This window comes from Mastacembelus armatus, chromosome 12 (assembly GCF_900324485.2).
Source record: "Mastacembelus armatus chromosome 12, fMasArm1.2, whole genome shotgun sequence".
Taxonomy (NCBI): domain Eukaryota; kingdom Metazoa; phylum Chordata; class Actinopteri; order Synbranchiformes; family Mastacembelidae; genus Mastacembelus; species Mastacembelus armatus.
Window position 1 is genome coordinate 9,113,430 of NC_046644.1, and position 19,150 is coordinate 9,132,579.

The 19,150-nt window shown below is 40.2% G+C and overlaps 1 protein-coding gene across 1 annotated transcript in view; it reads right to left on the minus strand.

Annotated features, from left to right (window-relative positions):
- LOC113124523 (poly [ADP-ribose] polymerase tankyrase-1-like) overlaps positions 1 to 18,869 on the minus strand; it is a 69,833-nt gene extending 50,964 nt beyond the window's left edge. Inside the window, exons 1-5 of the mRNA XM_026297477.1 lie at positions 18,814 to 18,869; positions 17,863 to 18,485; positions 16,435 to 16,550; positions 15,124 to 15,232; positions 9,640 to 9,735 (exon numbers count right to left, since the gene is read on the minus strand). Of these exons, the coding sequence (XP_026153262.1) occupies positions 9,640 to 9,735; positions 15,124 to 15,232; positions 16,435 to 16,550; positions 17,863 to 18,379 (838 nt within the window). The 5' untranslated portion in view covers positions 18,380 to 18,485; positions 18,814 to 18,869. The remainder of the gene's footprint in view (positions 1 to 9,639; positions 9,736 to 15,123; positions 15,233 to 16,434; positions 16,551 to 17,862; positions 18,486 to 18,813) is intronic.
- Between the last annotated feature and the right edge of the window lie 281 nt (positions 18,870 to 19,150).

The following is a 19,150-nucleotide window of genomic DNA, read 5'->3' on the forward strand; positions in this document are numbered from 1 at the left end:
TTTTTCAGCAGCCCTTGTGAGAGTGCACAGGCTAATTTTCTGCTGTGTTAAAGCTGCCTGCCCACCACGGGCCTCTCTTCAAGGCAACAATTTCTTTTTCTCTTTATTTACAATAGAGTGGAAGTGCTTGCTGACAGCACATCTTCAACACTGTGCATGGCAGGAAAACATTAATGGGAACACACACACACACACACACACACACACACACACACACACACACAATGTCTGCTGAACCGCACCAGATCTCAAACTGTTTTTTCTAAACACACAGCAACAGCAGGAACAAGGACAAACGCTTCCCAAAGCTTCTGTTCAGTACTGTTAGACTGAAAAGCAGTGCAGGGTGGGCACAAACACTAATTGATTCCAAGGGATGAAAACCTGTCTGCCAGCAAAAAAAATCTGATTAGTACCAGTTCCAGTTATGAAAAGGCGACAGGGATACTGCGCAAAATGATTGAAAAGCATTTTATTCTTTGGATTCATTTTTTTGTTCTGCCCTGCTCATATCAGCATATCCTTGCTGCTGCAGTTTCTTTGTCAGTAGCGGCATATTATTGCTGTCTGTAACTTATTCCTAGGGATGAAAAGCCAACTATGACAAGATCATGGGCAGGCGGGAATTCTTAGCCAAAAAAAAAAAAAAAAAAGAAAAAAATTTTTCAGAGTAATTCGGCATTTGTTCACTCAGTCTCTTCAAGTTCTCCATCTTTAGTCTTCATGGCAGTCTAAAGAGCCAACATAGAGCTGGACGCGGGGTTGAAATCATACACTCCATAGCAGTGGAGCCAGAAATGATAGCATAGGGCCTACAAAAAATAAGGTGTGATCTAGTGATAGGAGACAAAATAACACCATTACAATTGTACTTGTAGAATTTTCCTCATTTACACTAAGCTACAGAATTACTGGTACCAAACCAAACAATGAGGAAATAAGAACCTGCAGCATCTCAACCGCACATTGCTCCTAACCATAAACACGTGCCCTCCCACACATATATATTAAATTATTCAATAACAGCAGCATATAGTTTGCAGATTTAAACACACACAAAGCTACCAGACAAAACTATTTAACTCACAGTTGTCCTCTGGAGAGTTTCACTGTGGTCCACCCAGTATCGCCTTGTGACATGGATATATTACTGAACAGGTCTACTGTCACATAGACTGGGACCAATGATCCCTGGAACTTTGCATTCAATATGAATGAATTAAAATAGCTATTAAATGATGTAAATCTAGAAGCAAAAGACCACACAGGTATGCAGACCGACTACAGAAAGACAATAAACAGACACAAAATTAATAAAGGCACATACAAGTGACACAAAGTGGCCCAAAAAGCTATAAAGTAACTACAAAGAGACACAAAGCAACACAAAAACGAGAGACAATAAATAGAAAGACACATTTACTACAAAATGGCCACAAATGGTCACAAAATAGAGATGCAAAACAACTACAGGTAGTTTAAAAAGTTACAAAATGCTAATAAAATGACTAAACATCTTATTCCAGACAGTATATTGAGGTTATATTTTGCATCTCATAATTTGTTTATGAGACACTGTTTTTGACTGAAATGCAAAACCATAGAAACACTACAATAAAATTCACTCTTGAGGATTTCCAAAGTCGAGTTCAGGTGAAGTCAGTCCAAAGTCCTGTACAACATTGTCTGCTACGGTCATGTAAGTGAGACTAACGCTTTTTTAAATTCAGGAAACGGATCAACATATAACACTGAAAATGCTCTAATGTGCTTTGCAGAAATTTTTGTGAAGCAACCAGGTCACTACTTTGGTATAAATAATAGGGTTCAAAAGGAAAGACAATGGGAAAAAAAAGGAGTATATAAAATTTACATTTATCATTTATGTATTCATTTATTTATTTAAATTTTCTCAGCTGCTTCTATGGCTTTAAGCAAACTTTTGTTATGGAACAACTTCTGCAACTCTAGCCCACTGATCTTTATCATAGATCTTTTATATTCTAAGTTCTATTTTTTGGACCCTGGACCTTTACACACCTGTCTATCAGCCGTAGACTGAAAAGGTCACACAGATATTGCCTTACACTTACTGACTCATACTGAGTATTTTTGTCTTTGCATTTCAAAGATAATAAAGAGAAAAAACCATCATGGGTTATCTTTAACAGGGATGTCAATTTTAATTATATCCTTTCATATCACATCAATTTAAACCGCAAAAAGCTAAAGTCGTGTTTGTTCAGTACCAATGCAGAACACACATCCTGAAATAAAAAGGACTCATACTTCACCTCACATTGGAATTTACCAGTTACCATGTTTTTTTGTTGTGTTTTTTTTAAGCTTGGGTCAGTAGCATTAGCAAGAAAGTTAAAAAGACAGCACTGGAAACTACATTCAGGTGCCCACTAGTCAACACTTGTACCACACAAAATAGAACACTTACCATGAAACTACAGAAACTATACAACATATTTCATGTCAATGAAGCAACAACCTTATCAGATGACACAGACTCTGAAACATCACCTTGGATGCCAAATTAGCTGCTCACTGTCTGCTAAACACTTAACCTAAAGCACATGTTAACCTGACACAAATTCTGGCCATTTAAGTAAACAAAACTTGTCACCCTAAAGTTACTCTGCGTGTATGTACCATTTCAGTCCTGCAACAAGTTCATGTGAGTGTCAAATTTGACACGACCTTCATGCTGGAACAGTTTGTTAACACTCAGAAAAATTTGCTCTTCATAGGCCAGAGAGGGAGAACTGTTTGGTGAACGAGAGTAAGTTTAAATAAGAATGGCTAAAGGAATAAGAGTGTGTGTGTTTATGTGTGTACTAATGTGTGTTGACGGAGGTCCAGAGTGGGGAATTGATCTCTCTGATGTTCAGAAGCAGCGAGTCTGTGAATACCAATTGGAGATAATTAATAGCAGCTAATGGACTCTGTTTCTCACTTCGCTCTTGTCTTTCTTCTGTCTGTATTTATCCCTTCCAGTGTTTCTAGAAGGGGATGAATAATCATTATTTTCTGTCCTATGCTAAAGATTTGCAGACATTTAAAACGCCCGTGTCTGAAGTTTGCTTATTGCAAGTAAACAATGAAAGATATACTGAAGGTAACAAACAGAAATCCAATATCTGATGTGTACAGTATCAACAAGAAATATTTCACGTGACTTATTGTGGCTGAATCCAAATGGAAAAATTCTTCTTACAGTTTAAAGCTGTGACAATGTTGAAGTTGTACATGGACATTGTGTGTCAACAGCCGTTTCTACTAACCTTTCTAGACAAAAACACCACCTGTAACCATAATAACTGTGCACAACAAAGGGAGTGGCAGCTGCAGCCTATAATTGCTTAAACTAGACTAAAATGTATACAGGCTATAATAAAACTAAATCAAATCCAGGTACCAAATTTAACACTGGACGTTGATTCAACATCAAACTTTCACACACCTTTTCTATGTGGGTTTGTCATGGCATAGACAAAGAAAGAGGCACAACAGCATGGCCAAATGAAGCACTGACTTAACTATGACCCATCTTTTCCTAGAACAACATTTACACCAAATAGTCCACAATGTTTTCTCACTCCATAGACCCCGACAAGAAATTCAGCTTTCTTTTGGGAAAAAAAGTAGAGGACACAAAAAGAAGATAATGTGTGAGGGTTTGCTACTATTCTCTGTTAAAAATAATTAGAAAAACATTTTTCATTCATTTCTGGCACAATAACAAAGATAAATAATCATTAGTTGCATGTGATTTCACCCACTAAGCTGTCAGAATTCCCTTCAGCTTCAGAGCATTTTGTTCTGTCATTGTTCATACTAACACTAAAAACCTACCTAATGCTAACATGCTACAGTATGATGGAAAAAATGGTAAACAGCTTCTACACGTCAGCATCATCCCTGTGAACGTAAGCATGCTCGTGTTAAAATCCAGCATATTCCTGTCATCTGCTTGTTGTCGATACTTTGAACACCACTTTCAGTCTCAGCAAAATATGTAACTTTTCACCTTTCTGCAATAAGTGTACGGTTAGTCTGGCTCTAGCACAACCCACGCGCCTGTCACTCATTCCATCATCTAGCCTGAGGCTGAAACAGCAGCAGCAACAGTATAAAACCTATTTTTCTTCAACAGGTCTTTTTCTTAGAAACAATCAATACTTTTTTTTTTAACATGGTAAAGTCTTAACACGCTTTGTTTCCTTTTAGGGAATAAAACAAACTCAGCTGTGAGAGCTTAATACAAAAGATGCAGTCAAAATCGACACTGAGAACTTAATACTAGAGAAAATTCAAAAAGCCCCGGAGAGATTAGCACATAAATTACCTCCACCAGAGAAGTAGAGCTTATGCTTAACCAGTCTGTTTTTGAGTAAAAGGCTTTGGCTGAAATTTAGTGGACAAAAATATCTTATTCCTGAAGATAAACTAATTATATTTTGGCTGTTTTATTGATCAGTAACCTCCACAACAAATATCATTTTTCATGGTTAACTGAGGTCTGTAATGCTCGGTTCAGTGTTCTTCATGGGCTGATATAATACTGATATCTGCAAAGTGCAGATTACTGCCAGCAGTTTAAAGAGGATGAGGCAAAGTGAGACATGTCAAGTGAAGAGCGGTAAGAGAATATATGACAAATGTCTGAAGGAAAAAGACGAAGCTGCTGATTGGTTTACATCTTGAGACAGGTCAGAGACACCAGGGGAAGGGGGACACACAATACAGATGACGTGTCAAAAGGAAAAACAAACCAACGCAGAGGCTGATGTAAGGATGATGGGTGGATGGGGTATGTGCTGCAGTTGTAAGCTCATTTAAACATTGCCATAACTGATGAGTAAAGAAAGGAAGCAATGGAGAGATGACAGGAGGAAAAAAAAAAAGAATTGTCAAGGGCAGAAACAACTTGATGGAAATGTCCTAATCAGTGCTTTCCAATGAGAGAAAGATCAATCACTGACGGCGGGAAAGATGGATGTAAAGAAGAATCCACATGGTGATGCTTTTGTTTCACAAGTTAGCTCTCTTGAGGCTTTTCACATCATTATTGTGTGCTTCTCTCAATCACTTATCTGCAGTCTGCTAAAGGGATTTTTCAGGCTTTAATTTACACTTACATGCTGGTGCCGGTGCCCTGGACACACCTGTGTTGACTGTTAGGCTGATATTATTATTAAGGCAGCATAACTCTCCACATGATAGGAGGAGAATCTATTATATTAAAATACAAATATAATGGACTTTATGCTAACTTTAGCTCATCAGCTAGTTTTGTATTCAGCAGACACGTGAGAGCGGTATGAGTCTTATCTAATTTCAACAAGTTAAAATTTGCACATTTCTCAAAATGCTGAACTGTTCCTTTGAATGATGAATGCACTGCAATTGATAGTGTTCAAGACAGATTACAAGGGTTACCAAAAATGTATATTCTTATGCAATTTGAATCCAGTGCCTCACCAATGTACTGAAAATGACTTCACTCGATTATAAATGCAAATTTGCTAACATCCGTCAACCTGTGCCACATTCATGCTGAACTAAAACTCACACCTAAATATACCAGCTACATTACAGCAACATTACAGCAACATTACAGCATGTCTTAAACACTACTCACTGCAGGCTGTCCACATTTAGCTCTGTGAGCCACTGACCATTTAGTGACAGGCTAATCTCTCGGCAAATCTCAGCATGCTGCTCTTTGTAACTTGATAAGGAACAATATAATTAACTTGCTACACTATAGGCTTTTACACGTCACGTTATGATGGAAGGAGTTTACCTCCATTGTGCTTTGTGCTTTTAAGTCATTTATGTCAGACTGAAATGCTTATCTTTTGTTCAACTAACAGAGCAAACATAGGTAACACAGAGCAGCCTTAAAAGATGAAGCCTGTTATCTTGTACGAGAATTAAGCATAATCTGTCTGGAAAAAAAAAAAAAAAAATCACTCCACCTGGGCTTTTGTCAACACATTCACGTTGGAAGTACGGTTGTGCACGAGACTCTGCCATCTGGTGTGGTGTGACTAATGGTTTCTCATGCTTGCAATAGACAAATAACAATCAGCTGAATTCAGTTTGTGTGTGTAAAGAGGTATATTTGGGGAGGCCTGGGTAAAGTGAGTAAACTGAACAGACCTGATAATCAACACTGACCTTTCCTGGAGTGATGTGTATGTTCATGCTGATCGGGAAATCAAACTATAGGAGAAATTCACAGAACACTAAAGCAAACAAATTTCACACATTGAATTTAGAACGACTGATTTTAAATACAATGTGAAGGGCATCTGAAGCTAAAAATTATTTTCTTTGTCTTTCTTTTTCACATCTCCAGCTAACAGGGACCAGAGTCTATCATTTCTGAGAGCAGTTTGTTGGATGCGGCAGAGGAGGGGGGCAAATTTATGGGTCAATATAAACTTCCATCACCACAGAGTGAAGCTGAAAGCTGTTCTGGCCTGCAGCAGAGGTTAAGAATAGGGCAGAACCTCTAAATCAGACAGAGAACAAACAAAAGCCTCATGCACAGTGCCACTGTAAAAGCGTTTACAAATGTATAAACATGATTATGCAAACACTTACACTTTCGAAGGATTTACTTAGAAAGATCTTTTAAAGGCCTACGTCAAATATTCTGCCAACAAGACAAGTGTAGCAAATGCATCACTACCAGCAATAATTGCAACAGTGGACTCATTCCAGTGTGTCACTAGGTGAAAAAACAATGCAACAATAAGTGTAGGTAATTAGTGCCAGTCATCAAAAGCATAATTCATATTAATAAGATGCGCTAAATTGATAAGGTCATAACCACAGAGACAATACAGCACAACACCAGGAGGAATAATGGCATCCAAATACCTGTGATACATCTAAATGCATGACTGCATGCCTGTTTTGTATTCTCCTTTTGAAAATACAACCATCGGTTTCTTTCGGACGGTAGTTAGAGAATGAGTTTTCAGCCACATTTTGTATGTTTCTAGCATTATCCTGCTAGCTCACATACACCACTTAATAAATCACCTACATGGAGCAGAGCCATTTTTTAATGATATTAATTACACGTGTTCTCTCCTTACTATGACACGTTCAAATGTCTGCTGAGCAAAATGTCTATGGTAGGTCCTATGTTATATACAGTATATTAACACATTTTAATAATAAATACTACCTGGAGCATATACCTATACTACAAAAATATTTCCATTTTAAAAATAAATTGAGTTTAGGAGGTTACTGGTGAGGTGTGCCCTTAACCTTACTTTGAGCTGGAAAACCCTCTCATAAATTAATGTCATGTATACTGCAGAGCCTTTTTTACTCTCCACTAGAGGAACCAGTGCCTAAATTAAAATCCAGGAAAATAGTTTTACCCCTAAAAAGTTGCAGCTCTGGGGATAGTACTGATTGATCCATTAACATATTGCAGAATGTGTAATAGAGTCCTGTTTTCAACCTGGACACATATACACATATCAATGGATAACTTTGATAATGGAAAAAAAAACTTATAAATGTGATGATATTCAGCCCCTGAGTTATGAGCTGTGTGTGATAGCAAAAGCTGCATTAACTGTTAACTGTGCTAGTAAACAGGTCAAATCAGCAGGCAAAGCTAAAATAATTACATTATGATAGATGTCAAAACACCTCACAGAGTATCTTTCCCTCAGTCTCTTCCACTTGTAGCCCCACCTAACCCACCAACATCATGACCTCTAAGTGAAGAGGGTCAAACTGATGCAACAAAGCTGCACTGCGTATACTGTAAAGTGTAAGCAGCAATGTATTTGAGTCTGTCTCAGGAAGTGTGTTGTTTACACATTCAGCTGCTTTCAGTCATTGCAAACCACCCGCACGCGCACACACACGCGTACGTGCACACACACACAAACGATGAAATTTTCCCACATACACACAGAGATCACTTACTCTACTAAACACTTCAGTTTTACTGTTCATAAGTTGCTTTTTATGATAGCTGCACTGTCCAACTTGCATCATGTGTGAGATAGAGTGAAAGGACTAAGTGTAATACCTATAGCTATATGTTATATATGTATATATGCTATATGTTAAATAATCCCATTAAAGAACAAACTCATTTCAATTCTAGCTCGCAAATGTGATCGGTTCTCATAGGGTGGCTGTGGTGAAATTCACACTGCACAGCTCCACGCTGTGGTATCTCCAGGTTTATCTCATTTACCACAGAAGCCAAACAAGGAGAACTGATGATGTAATCCAGTGTAAACACAGAAGTGGAGCTGTGAAAACTGATTTAGAGCCTGCGTCAATACCCAGAGACAAAAAGTGAGACAAAGACAATACTCACTAATCCACTACTGCAAATACGTATTTCTTTCCACCGTTCTCATAACCTGTTAAAAATAAAATCATTCACCATATCCAACACATACATGTGCAATAAAGCACAAAGTAGTTAATCAAAAGTGTGAGTAGAGGTGATAGAAAGATTTAAAACATCAACCCACAAACAGGCTAGAAAGCCTGCAATAGGATTCCTCTGTGGCTGTACTTTCCTCTGTCTAATTAAAAAGAAACTACAAAAATATATACTCAAAATAATTTATTTAAAAGCCATATATTTTTAATTAGCTTCTCATTTAAAAGTTGTAACTGTGTCCCAGTGGTTTCCTTGCCACTGAACAGCCATAATGAGTCCTGCTGCCTTAAAGAGCTTGTAACAATGAAAGAAACAGTAATTAGTCTGAGTTTCACTGAAAAATTTTAGTATCCCATGTTGGCTACTAAAGCTCGAAGTTTAAAGATTTTTTTCACTTGCAAGGGTGAAAATGCTTCTTTTTATATAGTGGTGAAACAGTGCATAATGACTGAATATTTTGTTGTAAAAAGAACCTTTAAATGCAAGCTAATAGATTCCTGTCCAGGGTGTACCCCTGCCTTTCACCCAAAGAGAGCTGGGATAGGCTCGAGCAGATCCCTGTGACACTAAATAGAAATAAGTGGGTATAGATAATGGATGGATGGATGGATAAACCCAAGCGGAACAAAAAGAAAGAAAGAAAGAAAGAAAGAAAATGGTAAAAGAGAACAAGAAAGAAAGATAAAGGCAAGTAAACCAAAGTCGAACAAAGAGAGCGATTTTGCTGATCAATGAGAGCAGTCTCAGCCAGAAGAGGAGCAGCAGAGGGGAAAGAAAAAAGCTGAAAATTCTGACCACTGATTACAACCTTGAAGTGAGGCAGAGAGCAGAACAAAAAAAAAAGTAAGGTAGTGACCACTCTGTGTATAGCCTTGGACAAGTAGACAGAATAACAAGTGTGGTGAGAACAGGAGCAGCATTGCCTTACAAAGTAAGAGGGTGATAAATGTCCAGGGGCAAAAAGGTGATAGTACCTGTAACCCCAGACTAAATAAGACTAAATGGGATGTTGGTTAAAAAGTGTGTATAAAATGTGGACATTAAGATACAAGTTGAAATATGCATCACTGGAGGAAAGAGAGAAACAGATGAGGCAAAGAAACACAAGCACTCTGCAACAGCACACAAGTGAAAACACAATGAAATGTATAAGGCCTCTGACAGACATGTACAGGCAGGAAACTGACCTGTGAGCACAGCCTTGGCGGATGGTTCAGCCAGGTCCAGGGCAGACTTTCCATCAGTGTTGCGGATGTTAGGGTCAGCTCCATGCTGCAGTAACACTGTACAACAACAGGGGAGACACAGACAATAGCTGAGCTCCTGAACTGACATGCAAACTCCCCGACACACACCTCTTCCCAGTCCTCCTCCTCCTCCTCCTCCTCCTGCTGCTGCTGCTGCTGCTGCTGCTGCTGCTGCTGCTGCTGCTGCTGATGCTGCTGCTGCTCCTCCTGCTGCTGCTGCTGCTGCTGCTGCTGCTGCTGTTGCTGTTGCTGCTACTGGACCACATCCTGCTCCATACACTGCTCTTGCTGGACCTCCTCCTTTTTCTCCCACTTGCTCCTCTGCTATACCCCCTTTGGTTGTGTCTATAGACTCTCCTGGCAGCCCTTCTGCAAGTCCTCCTTCACATCTTTCTCCTCCTCCTCCAGCTGCTCCTCCTCTGTTGCTAGCGCCGGTCCCCTGGCTGCCCCTGGCTGCCCCTGCCCTGCGAGCCATGCTGCTGATGTAAACAGACATGCCACAACAAGAGCAGCGAAAAGCTACGCTACAGCACACCGCCAGAGAATCAGCGGTCCTAACAGAGCAGCTACGTGACCAGTTACAAAACACATCAGAGTTCCATGGATAAGGGAGGGAAGGCTATGGTAAAGCTGAGAAAATAAATAAAAATGAATGAGAACAGAGAGACGAGTGGCTACAGCTAATTGAGGTAGAAGCAGCAGCAGCGACAAGGCGGTCAGGCAGTGCGAGTGGAGAGACTCTCGCCTCTCCGACTGACTGAGTGATGCAGCGGAGAGCAAGATGAGAGAGGAGCGGGGAGGAGAGGAGAGAGGGGGAGGATGGGATTGGGGGGGGTTAGAGTCAGAGAGGATAAGAGAGAGATAGAGGACAAATAGGGGGGTGAGCAAAACAAAATAAGAGTGTTCATTTGTTTGACAGCAAGAGACAGGTGAGAGAAAAGAAGCGAAGAAAATGAAAGAAGAGTTTAGGAGAGGAAAGGTAAAAGGGAAGGAGGAGAAATGAGTAGGAAAAAAAAGGATGGGAGGAGAGAAAAGGTAATAGATGGAGAAATTAAAGAGGAGGTGAAGAGAGGAGAAAAGAGGAAAATGAAAGGAAAATAGTGGGAAGGGAAAAGAGAGGAGAAATGGATGTAAAGGAAGGAGAGGGAGAAAGGAAGAAAGGAGTAAGGAGAAAAGGAAAGGAGATGAGAGGACAGAGGAGGAAAGGAAAAGGGATGAGTAGAAAAGAGGAAAAGAAGAAAAAGGATGAGGAAAGGAGGTGAGAAAGGATGAATATGAATGGAAAAGAGAAGAAGGGAGTGAAAGAAAATGAAAGGAAAGATGAGAAAGGAGAGCAGAGGCATGTAATGACTGAACAGGTATGAGCTGAATAACAAACTGCCTGTGCTCAGGTTTTTTTTGTAAATTAGCTCTTTTGAGGGTGCTAATGTCAATACTCTCACTGCCTTCCTCTCTATCTCCTCTATTGTGATTGCTGAGCAGTTCCCAGTGCACATGGCCTTTGACTCATGTACACATAGAACTACCCTGCTCAAACCCAGAAGAGAATAGGCAATAACCATGTGGGTAATGCAGTGTGTGCGGATGTGCACAAGTATGCGCATGTGGGTCTGCCAGCACTGACGCAGACCTTAGTTGCCATCTCACTCCTCAACAAAAATATGATTAAGCTCTGCACCAAAGATATGTCCATACTGAGACAGAGAGAGAAATGACTGATGCACAACTATAGCACCATAAACTTGTATGTACACTGGTTAGAACGGTTCAACGCTACTTTGCTAATACAATAATATTCGACAATACAAATCCCACAATATAGTCTGCAATGTTTTTGATTCATCTGCAACTTTCAAATTTAAATGTGAGATTGTCAAATTTTATGATTTAATTTTTCTTCCTAATATGCATGGCTTTTCTGCAATACCTGCAAAAGCCTCTCTCAACAACCTGAAATTCCTTTTTGGGCAGGATTCATTTTTAGGTGAATGTCATATCTGTAACTGTTCTCTTATGTTTAGCTGAGATGTCTATGGCCAATCAATACATACCTTCTAAACATTGTGAAGAACTCGGATGTATCCAGATTTTCCTAGCCTGCCTCACCTGAGGGATGCTCACTTGCCCAGTTTAACTGGAATTATAGCTGGGACTATAAATTAGTTAATCATTTATTTATAAGTTATTTATACAGCCATATATTTGTTACTTCCACTTTCTCAATTGTGTGAATTACACAAAACTTTGTGTTTGTTTTTTTACACTGAAAATTGAGTATCACAATCACTAGATGCACTCTTAACCAGGTGCTTTAGATGCATTTTAACCACTGAAATTGTCTTCACTCACCACTTCATTTGTATTTTAAAAAGTCAATTTAAAACTATAGGACAAGGCATCTAGCTATTAAGCACAAGTATTTAATCCAATGATAAACCCTGGTGCCTTAATAATATACATTAAAAACACAAGGGCTGAAAACATAAGAAGCAATGTCCATATCACATCACCGGCCTTCACATCACCCTACAAAACAATTCAAGAACAAACCTCAGAAGAAAATGTCACAGGAGGGTGCAGGGACAAGCAAGGAAATCATTAATCAAACCCTGTATTCAACTGCCATTTATGGAAGTGGTAATTTTCAAACTCCGAACCAAAGCTGCCTAAGGATTTTTAAGATCCTCTTATCCAAAGTTTGTTGATAAAATTTGCAGATGCAGGTCTGGTAATGACGGGTTAATTTCTTACTCAAGTTGTCTGAACACCAAAGAGGACAGACTGTCCATCATGCTGAGCTGAAGTTACAGTTGAATCACAGTCCATCTGACTCCGCTAAATCCTCAACCTGGCAGGATGACAGGCTACTAAAACTCAGTCCAATAAAAAATCCACTGGAGGTCATATGGCATCTGTTTACAAGCCATGGCTTGCTTCTAACCGTTAGGGCTAAAAACCAAAAAGCAGCTTCCCTAACAAAACAAACTGAGGCTGTGATAAAATCTTTAACACCATCTAAAAAAACGTTTTTAGCTCTTTCCCTACAGACCATGTTTACTCAGCATTACAAAGGACAAATTTTCTCAGAATAAGAGAAAAGTTTCCATGTGCCTCTACATCCCTTAGTTTCTTTTTTTTTCAGTAATATTAACTTTGCAGACACACAGAGCTGAGATACACAATATATCAAGGAGCACATTCAGTATAACTTATGGTTTGATAATTTTCTTAATGTTGCACCATAACCTTCTCATAGACAAACAGACTATGTTTGGTACATCTAAAGGTTGAGACATGGCAACTGGACTTTGAACAACAGGAGTGAGCTCAGGTGAGGGTCATTAGGATCTAATAGTGGATTCATGTGACCCCTCTGATTCACCAACTGGTTGCAGAATGTGTCCACCCTGGGAAACATTTGATTTGTTCCTTAATCTGCTGGGAACAGATGAAAAGGCAGCCTGGTAAATTAAAGACAGGTTATGTGTGATACAAAAAACAATAAGTGGCATGTTTGGATAAATGCTGACAGTCATCATCACCACATCCGTTGCATGACCAGCTCCCTCTAAAGCCTGGTTATTGTAACTTATGCAAGCACATTTTGTATTTTTATCCTAAACTTCTTATAATTTTTTTCTTTAATGATGTTTACTTGCAAAAAAGTTCTCAATTATAGCAGACTTAATAGCACAAAAGTCTAATAAATTGCTTGCTTCAGCCTGATGGGTGCCCCTGGCTCGTGAGGAGGTGTGTGTTTGCAAGAGGTCGTATTCATGAAAACGAGTAAAAAGAAGAAGCTTAAAAGTTCTTTAAATCTTAATGTTGGAAAAATCAGCATAACTTGATGTATTTGGCAGTATAAATACCTGTTCTAGAGGGCCCAGACTCATGCAGCTACAAATGACAACACCATTACTGCTATAGCAAAACAGGACATCAGGCAGGAGGCCATCAATATGATGTTTTTGTTAGGGATGCTATTTGATATTCACTGGGAGATATTTGACAATTATTCAAAGATGAAGCCCACCCCCTCTCACAGACACACACTGCACACCTAACACACAGCAAAAACACAAAGCCGTTCAACTGTTTCTTTTACCTTTTTTATTTAGAATCGCTGTTTGCTCTGACCATCAATCCTCAAACTTACTTCTTCAGTTCACAAAGCTAGACACTGCCTGTTAATCTATGGAAAGCACCCCACTTTCCGTTGGATGCCTTGCCTTCACACGGCTGTGCCTATTTGTTGTCCAATTAGGATATGCTAACTTAGCCTGGCATTGTTGGGACTGCACCTCATTTTTGTTTATTTTCTTGACGTTCCACACAGAACCTTTTGATGGCTGTAATCTCTGCAAGTTTCTGTTTCTTTGTTTTTAGTTTCAGTGTCGTTCATAATTATTGATCACTCCACTGTGCACCCAGTTCTGACAGCAAGATGAAGTGTGTGCACAGTGATCAGAGCTCCACAAAGCCTTCTGCTGCCATGCAGTCACCCAGAGCATTCAAGCAGCAGCACTGCAGAAATAAAAATGGCTGGCTCAACTTCACCTGTTTATAGCTTTCAGCACTCCAAGCAATGTGGCACCAACTCTCATCAAAGTCATTTGTTATTTCTACTCATGGTAAGAAATATTTTGCATTGAGATCATAAAGCCTACTGTACAAATTACTGCTCAGGCAGTTTTCATGCTGTGGAGAATCTTGTCTAGGGACCAGTTTTCAGTACAACTTTAAAAATCGACTGCCCCTGCTGATGCTTTCTGAACTTAGCCTGTGGTGCTGTTTCTTTTTTTTTTTTAATTAAAACTTCATTAATGGGGACTCATATATTCTAAGACAAAGAAATCATTGCTCTTGTGTTGGCTGTATGTGCTTAAGCATAAGCAGCCAAACACAATAAGCAGTAACACAATAATTGGAATTTATGGGCTACTTGCTGCTTTATTCTTAAGGAAAAATAATAGTATACAGTCTGTGGGTGGTTTAGGCCTAGTTTATAAAATCACTGTGTGATTGTACAGCACCTGGTGTCCAGGTTGTGACTTTGGAGTGGCACGAATTTAAAACAGAGGTAGAATTTAATAGTAAAAATGTAGCACCACTAAGGATAAAGATGTTTCACAATGTCAAGGAGAAACTTTTGACTTTTAATGTGTCCAAGGGAATTAGTGACACTGGTGACTGTTTTCTATTTCTGCTCTGTTCATGCAACCAACTCAGCCTCACTGGACCAATAAACACCAAGAAAACAGCAACACCTCCAAATGCCACTAAATAATGTGCTGTAAACACACCGAAGTGATGGTCACTGTGCAACAAGATATCTTGCGAATCACATGTAAGGCAAACACAGTTAATACACACTCATGTTCACTTGGGCCACAATACCTGCAGTGTCAGTTTGTGTGTGCTTACCTATACAGACGTCTATCTTGCCCTTGATGGCAGCTTCATGCAGTGGTGTATAGTTCCAGTTGTCCCGAGCATTGGGATCAGCCCCCTGACACAGCAACAAGGACACCACCTGAAAACAACACACAGAGCATCTGCATTTATTGTATATTTAGCAAGAATCCCCAGGCACAAGTATTTTAAAGAGCTAACCTGGGCAACACAGGGTGTCACCTCTTCAGGTAAAATAGTGACTTTTCATCTTGGGCTATATAATTAAAACACAGTAACAACAGTTTGGCACAATCTCACGCCCCATCTTAACCATCCAGCCATTATCTACAATTCCTAACCAGGGCACAGGGATTTGCTGGAACTTATCCAAGGTCTCTTTGGGTGAAAGGGCCACACAAAGTCAAACAACCTCACACACTCACACTCACTCCTATGGGCAATTTAGAGTCACCAATCAACCTGACATACATGTTTTTGGACTGTGGGAGGAAACCAGAGTACCTGGAGAAAACCCACACGAGCACAGGGAGAACATGCAAACTCCACACAGAAAGGCCCCTGATGGGTTGTGAACCCAGAACCTTCTTGCTGTGAGGCAACAGTGCTAACCACTAACCCACCATGCTGCCCCATCTTAACTGCTGCTAACCTGTGGGAAAACAAAAAGTTTATGCAGTAACTCACTCCCAAGTTGAAATGGTTTAATTTTCCACAGTCCACAATCTGAGAACTAGTCCCCTACAGGTAACCTTACACTGCCACCCACACTACACGTTTGATCGAAGTGTTGCAGTGCACTTAAAACAAAAAAACATAAAAGCAATGCAAATGACCACTTACAGAGTTTCGACTGTGTAGTGGGTGAGAGACAGGTTTCAGTTTCGACTGTGTTTTTACTCTCATCACTGCGATCGAACAGCTACATTAGCAAGGCATTTCTCACACAGGTTTGCAAAGTGCTCTCTCTAAAACATCTGAAACTGTAAACATTTCATTGATCGCTGTAGTTAATGACCAGGAAAATCAAAAAGGGCGATCGTGATCGAGTGAGAGTAGAGTATCAAACCAGCAATGACAGACAGTTAAGGTTCGCTCAGTGTGATCTTTAAGGACTGTGTAACAGTCTGGGCACATTATGGTTTACAGCAAGCACAGCAGATTTGGATGTTTGGACAGTGTAATCTCCTGCTCTCTCTGGGGCTTTGCCTGAATCAGCACATTGACAACGCAGTGACAAATTAATCCATCCTAACCATAAATACAGCAAAATGAACATATACATCATCAGAAACATCAGAGTGGTATTGCGTTAAGCCTCACCTCCGAATGGCCAAATGAGCAGGCATTGTGAAGTGGGATCAGACCCCCGTCGTCCCGTGCGTGCACATTAGCTCCAGTCTGCAGCAGGTGGTCCACCACATCTTTACGCCCAAAACCTGAGACAGAATCAGAAAGAGATGAAGTATATATATATATATATATATATATTGTATAAGCTAATTGTGAAGTTCTGTTCACTTTGTGTGTTGTTTTATTTCCAATTTTCTTTATGTCTCCATGTTAAGAATCTTTTTTTTTTTTTCTCATTTGCAGTTTGGGTTTTTTTTGTATTTATAAATACAAGGCGTTTGTAGCATCTGTGCATGTGAAGCTTGTTAGGTCATCACTACAAACGTATCATAGGACTCAAGAGAACCTGTTCCTGTTCATGCTGCTGAGGATTATGAAGGCCTGACATGTAAAACAGCTGTCCACGTTTTTCCTTTCTTTTTTTTTTTGTCTGTACTCCTGAGACACGAACGGAGGAATCTGAAACTGAGGAGCTGAAGCACCATATCAATAACAGATGCATTTTGAAAAGACAGCTCAGATATCATCATCATCATCATCATAGACTGTAATACTCTGCTAATACAAAGCAAAAATGTCACAGCTTGAGTATATTTCAGATGAGCATTGACATACTGTGTCTTTGTGTGCATCACCTCACCTATTAACCCTCCAGGCCTATAAAAGAGCTGACTGTGCAGCCTGTATAGAGGATGACTATGCTGCTGCAGTGCTGAAATATCAGCCCCTGTCTAGCTTTAAATATTATAATGTCGCAGCAGGCTACTTTTAACAAATGATAATGCAAACACTCTCAAAACTACAAAACTACAACAGCACCAGTGACTTAAACTGTGGACTGGCTCTGCTCAACTAAGACGATGTTTACAACTTTTTTTATTGATTCAGTGCATTTTCCTCAGAACTTCATTATTTGTGATTTCTGGTACACCCTGTAACACTGGTGATGCTTTGTCGATGCTTATGGAAATGAGAAATTAGACAGAGCAGCTCTGCCTAGGCCCTAAACAAATTACTGTATGACAATCGCAAAACTTTTCCAAGTCATTTTGTGTTGTTTTTGGCAAGATTTCATTATTTTGGTATGGTGATAACATTTTAGACTGAAAAACAGGGACGTGAAATAGTTTTTAAGTGTTTAAAACACATTATTTAGTGAAATAAGAAGTAACAGGGTAACTAACTATACATCAAAAGTGTTTGTTTCTCCCTTGTGTATTTCAAATGTTTTCTGTTGACACTCTCTACGTATTATGCTGAAAACATGTGGCAAAACAATGGCTCTGTTTGTAACAAATGTTTATCGGCGTCCTCCTGGTCAGTGCCTTGCCCTAAACGCGGCTCCACAGCTGCACAAACAGGCTGAGCGTTTGTTTAAAATGTGATTGCTTTGTTTACCCGCAGCGAAATGCAGCGGTGTCGATTTGCGTCCTGTCATGTCTCTGGCGTTCACATTCACAGCATCCACGAGTTTCTTCACCCTTGAAACATCCCCGTTGCGACAGGCTTCAAACAGCTCCCTGAAAGCTCCGTTTACACCAACACCGACGCTGCTGCTGCCGCTACCGGGGTTTCCGCTACCGGAGTCGGGCGTAGAGTCGGGGCTGGTCCCGCTGCCCTCGGTGGTAGTCGGGGAGCTAGCGCTGCTGCTGCTGGAGCTGGAGCTGGAGGTGGAGGTGGTGCTGCTGCTGGTGAGGGCCGGAGTTGGGGAGGTGGTAGTGGGAGAGGCCGGGGTTACCTCACCGTCTGCCCTGTTCTCCGTCGCGGCTCTGTGGGGAAGCGGGGAAACATCGTCGGTGGGTGCCGGGGGAGAGGCAGCAGGAGTGGCGGGCGGAGAGGAGCCCCGAGGCGGGGAGGACAGCAGGGAGTTTGGCTGCTGCTGCTGCTGCTGAGAGGAGCGACGAGGTGTCGCCATTTTCACAACACAACAATCCCCACTAGCAACAAAAACATGCTGACAGTTTCCTGCCGAGGAAAAGCCAACTTCCGCTGGGGCTGGGAATACATTTGACGGACTGCACCTGCAAAAAATGTTAAATAACATTTATTAGCAACAGACAGCCTTCAGTCAATGTGAAAAATATGTGTAGGCCAAAGTTGGAGGAGGTTTGATTTCAAGGGAAAAACAAGACAAATAAAACACGTCACCCTTATTAAGCTATTTATTGTTTCATCCCTCTATGTAAGTTACTGTTATCTCCATGTGCGCTGTGTTTATGCAGGCAGCAGGTTGATGTTTACTTAGTGTGTTGTTTACATAACATTTTGTTTACAGTTTATCAGCAGAGGGGAAAAAAACATGCTTTTGCTTTTCAGCCATCATGTCTATATATCAGTCACACTGCTTACCTGAACACAGCCCGTCTAATGTGGATGGACAGCGATAAATAATGATGTCTACCTGGTTCAGCCCAGCAGAGTGTGCGTGTGTCATTAGATAATTGATGTCAGCTGGCCTGGCTAAAGCAAACACTGCCACCTAGCGGTCCACCACTGGCCCCACACCAAGCCCACTGCAACCATACACATTTCAAATATACATAGTAAAATATCAATACAATAGTATTTTATGAATGTCAGCATATTGTGTATTTCAGAACAGATTTTAAACAACATTGTTACCACTACACAGCAGTGTAGAAACAATCATGGCGACAACACTAGGCCTATCTGAAGTGATAATACG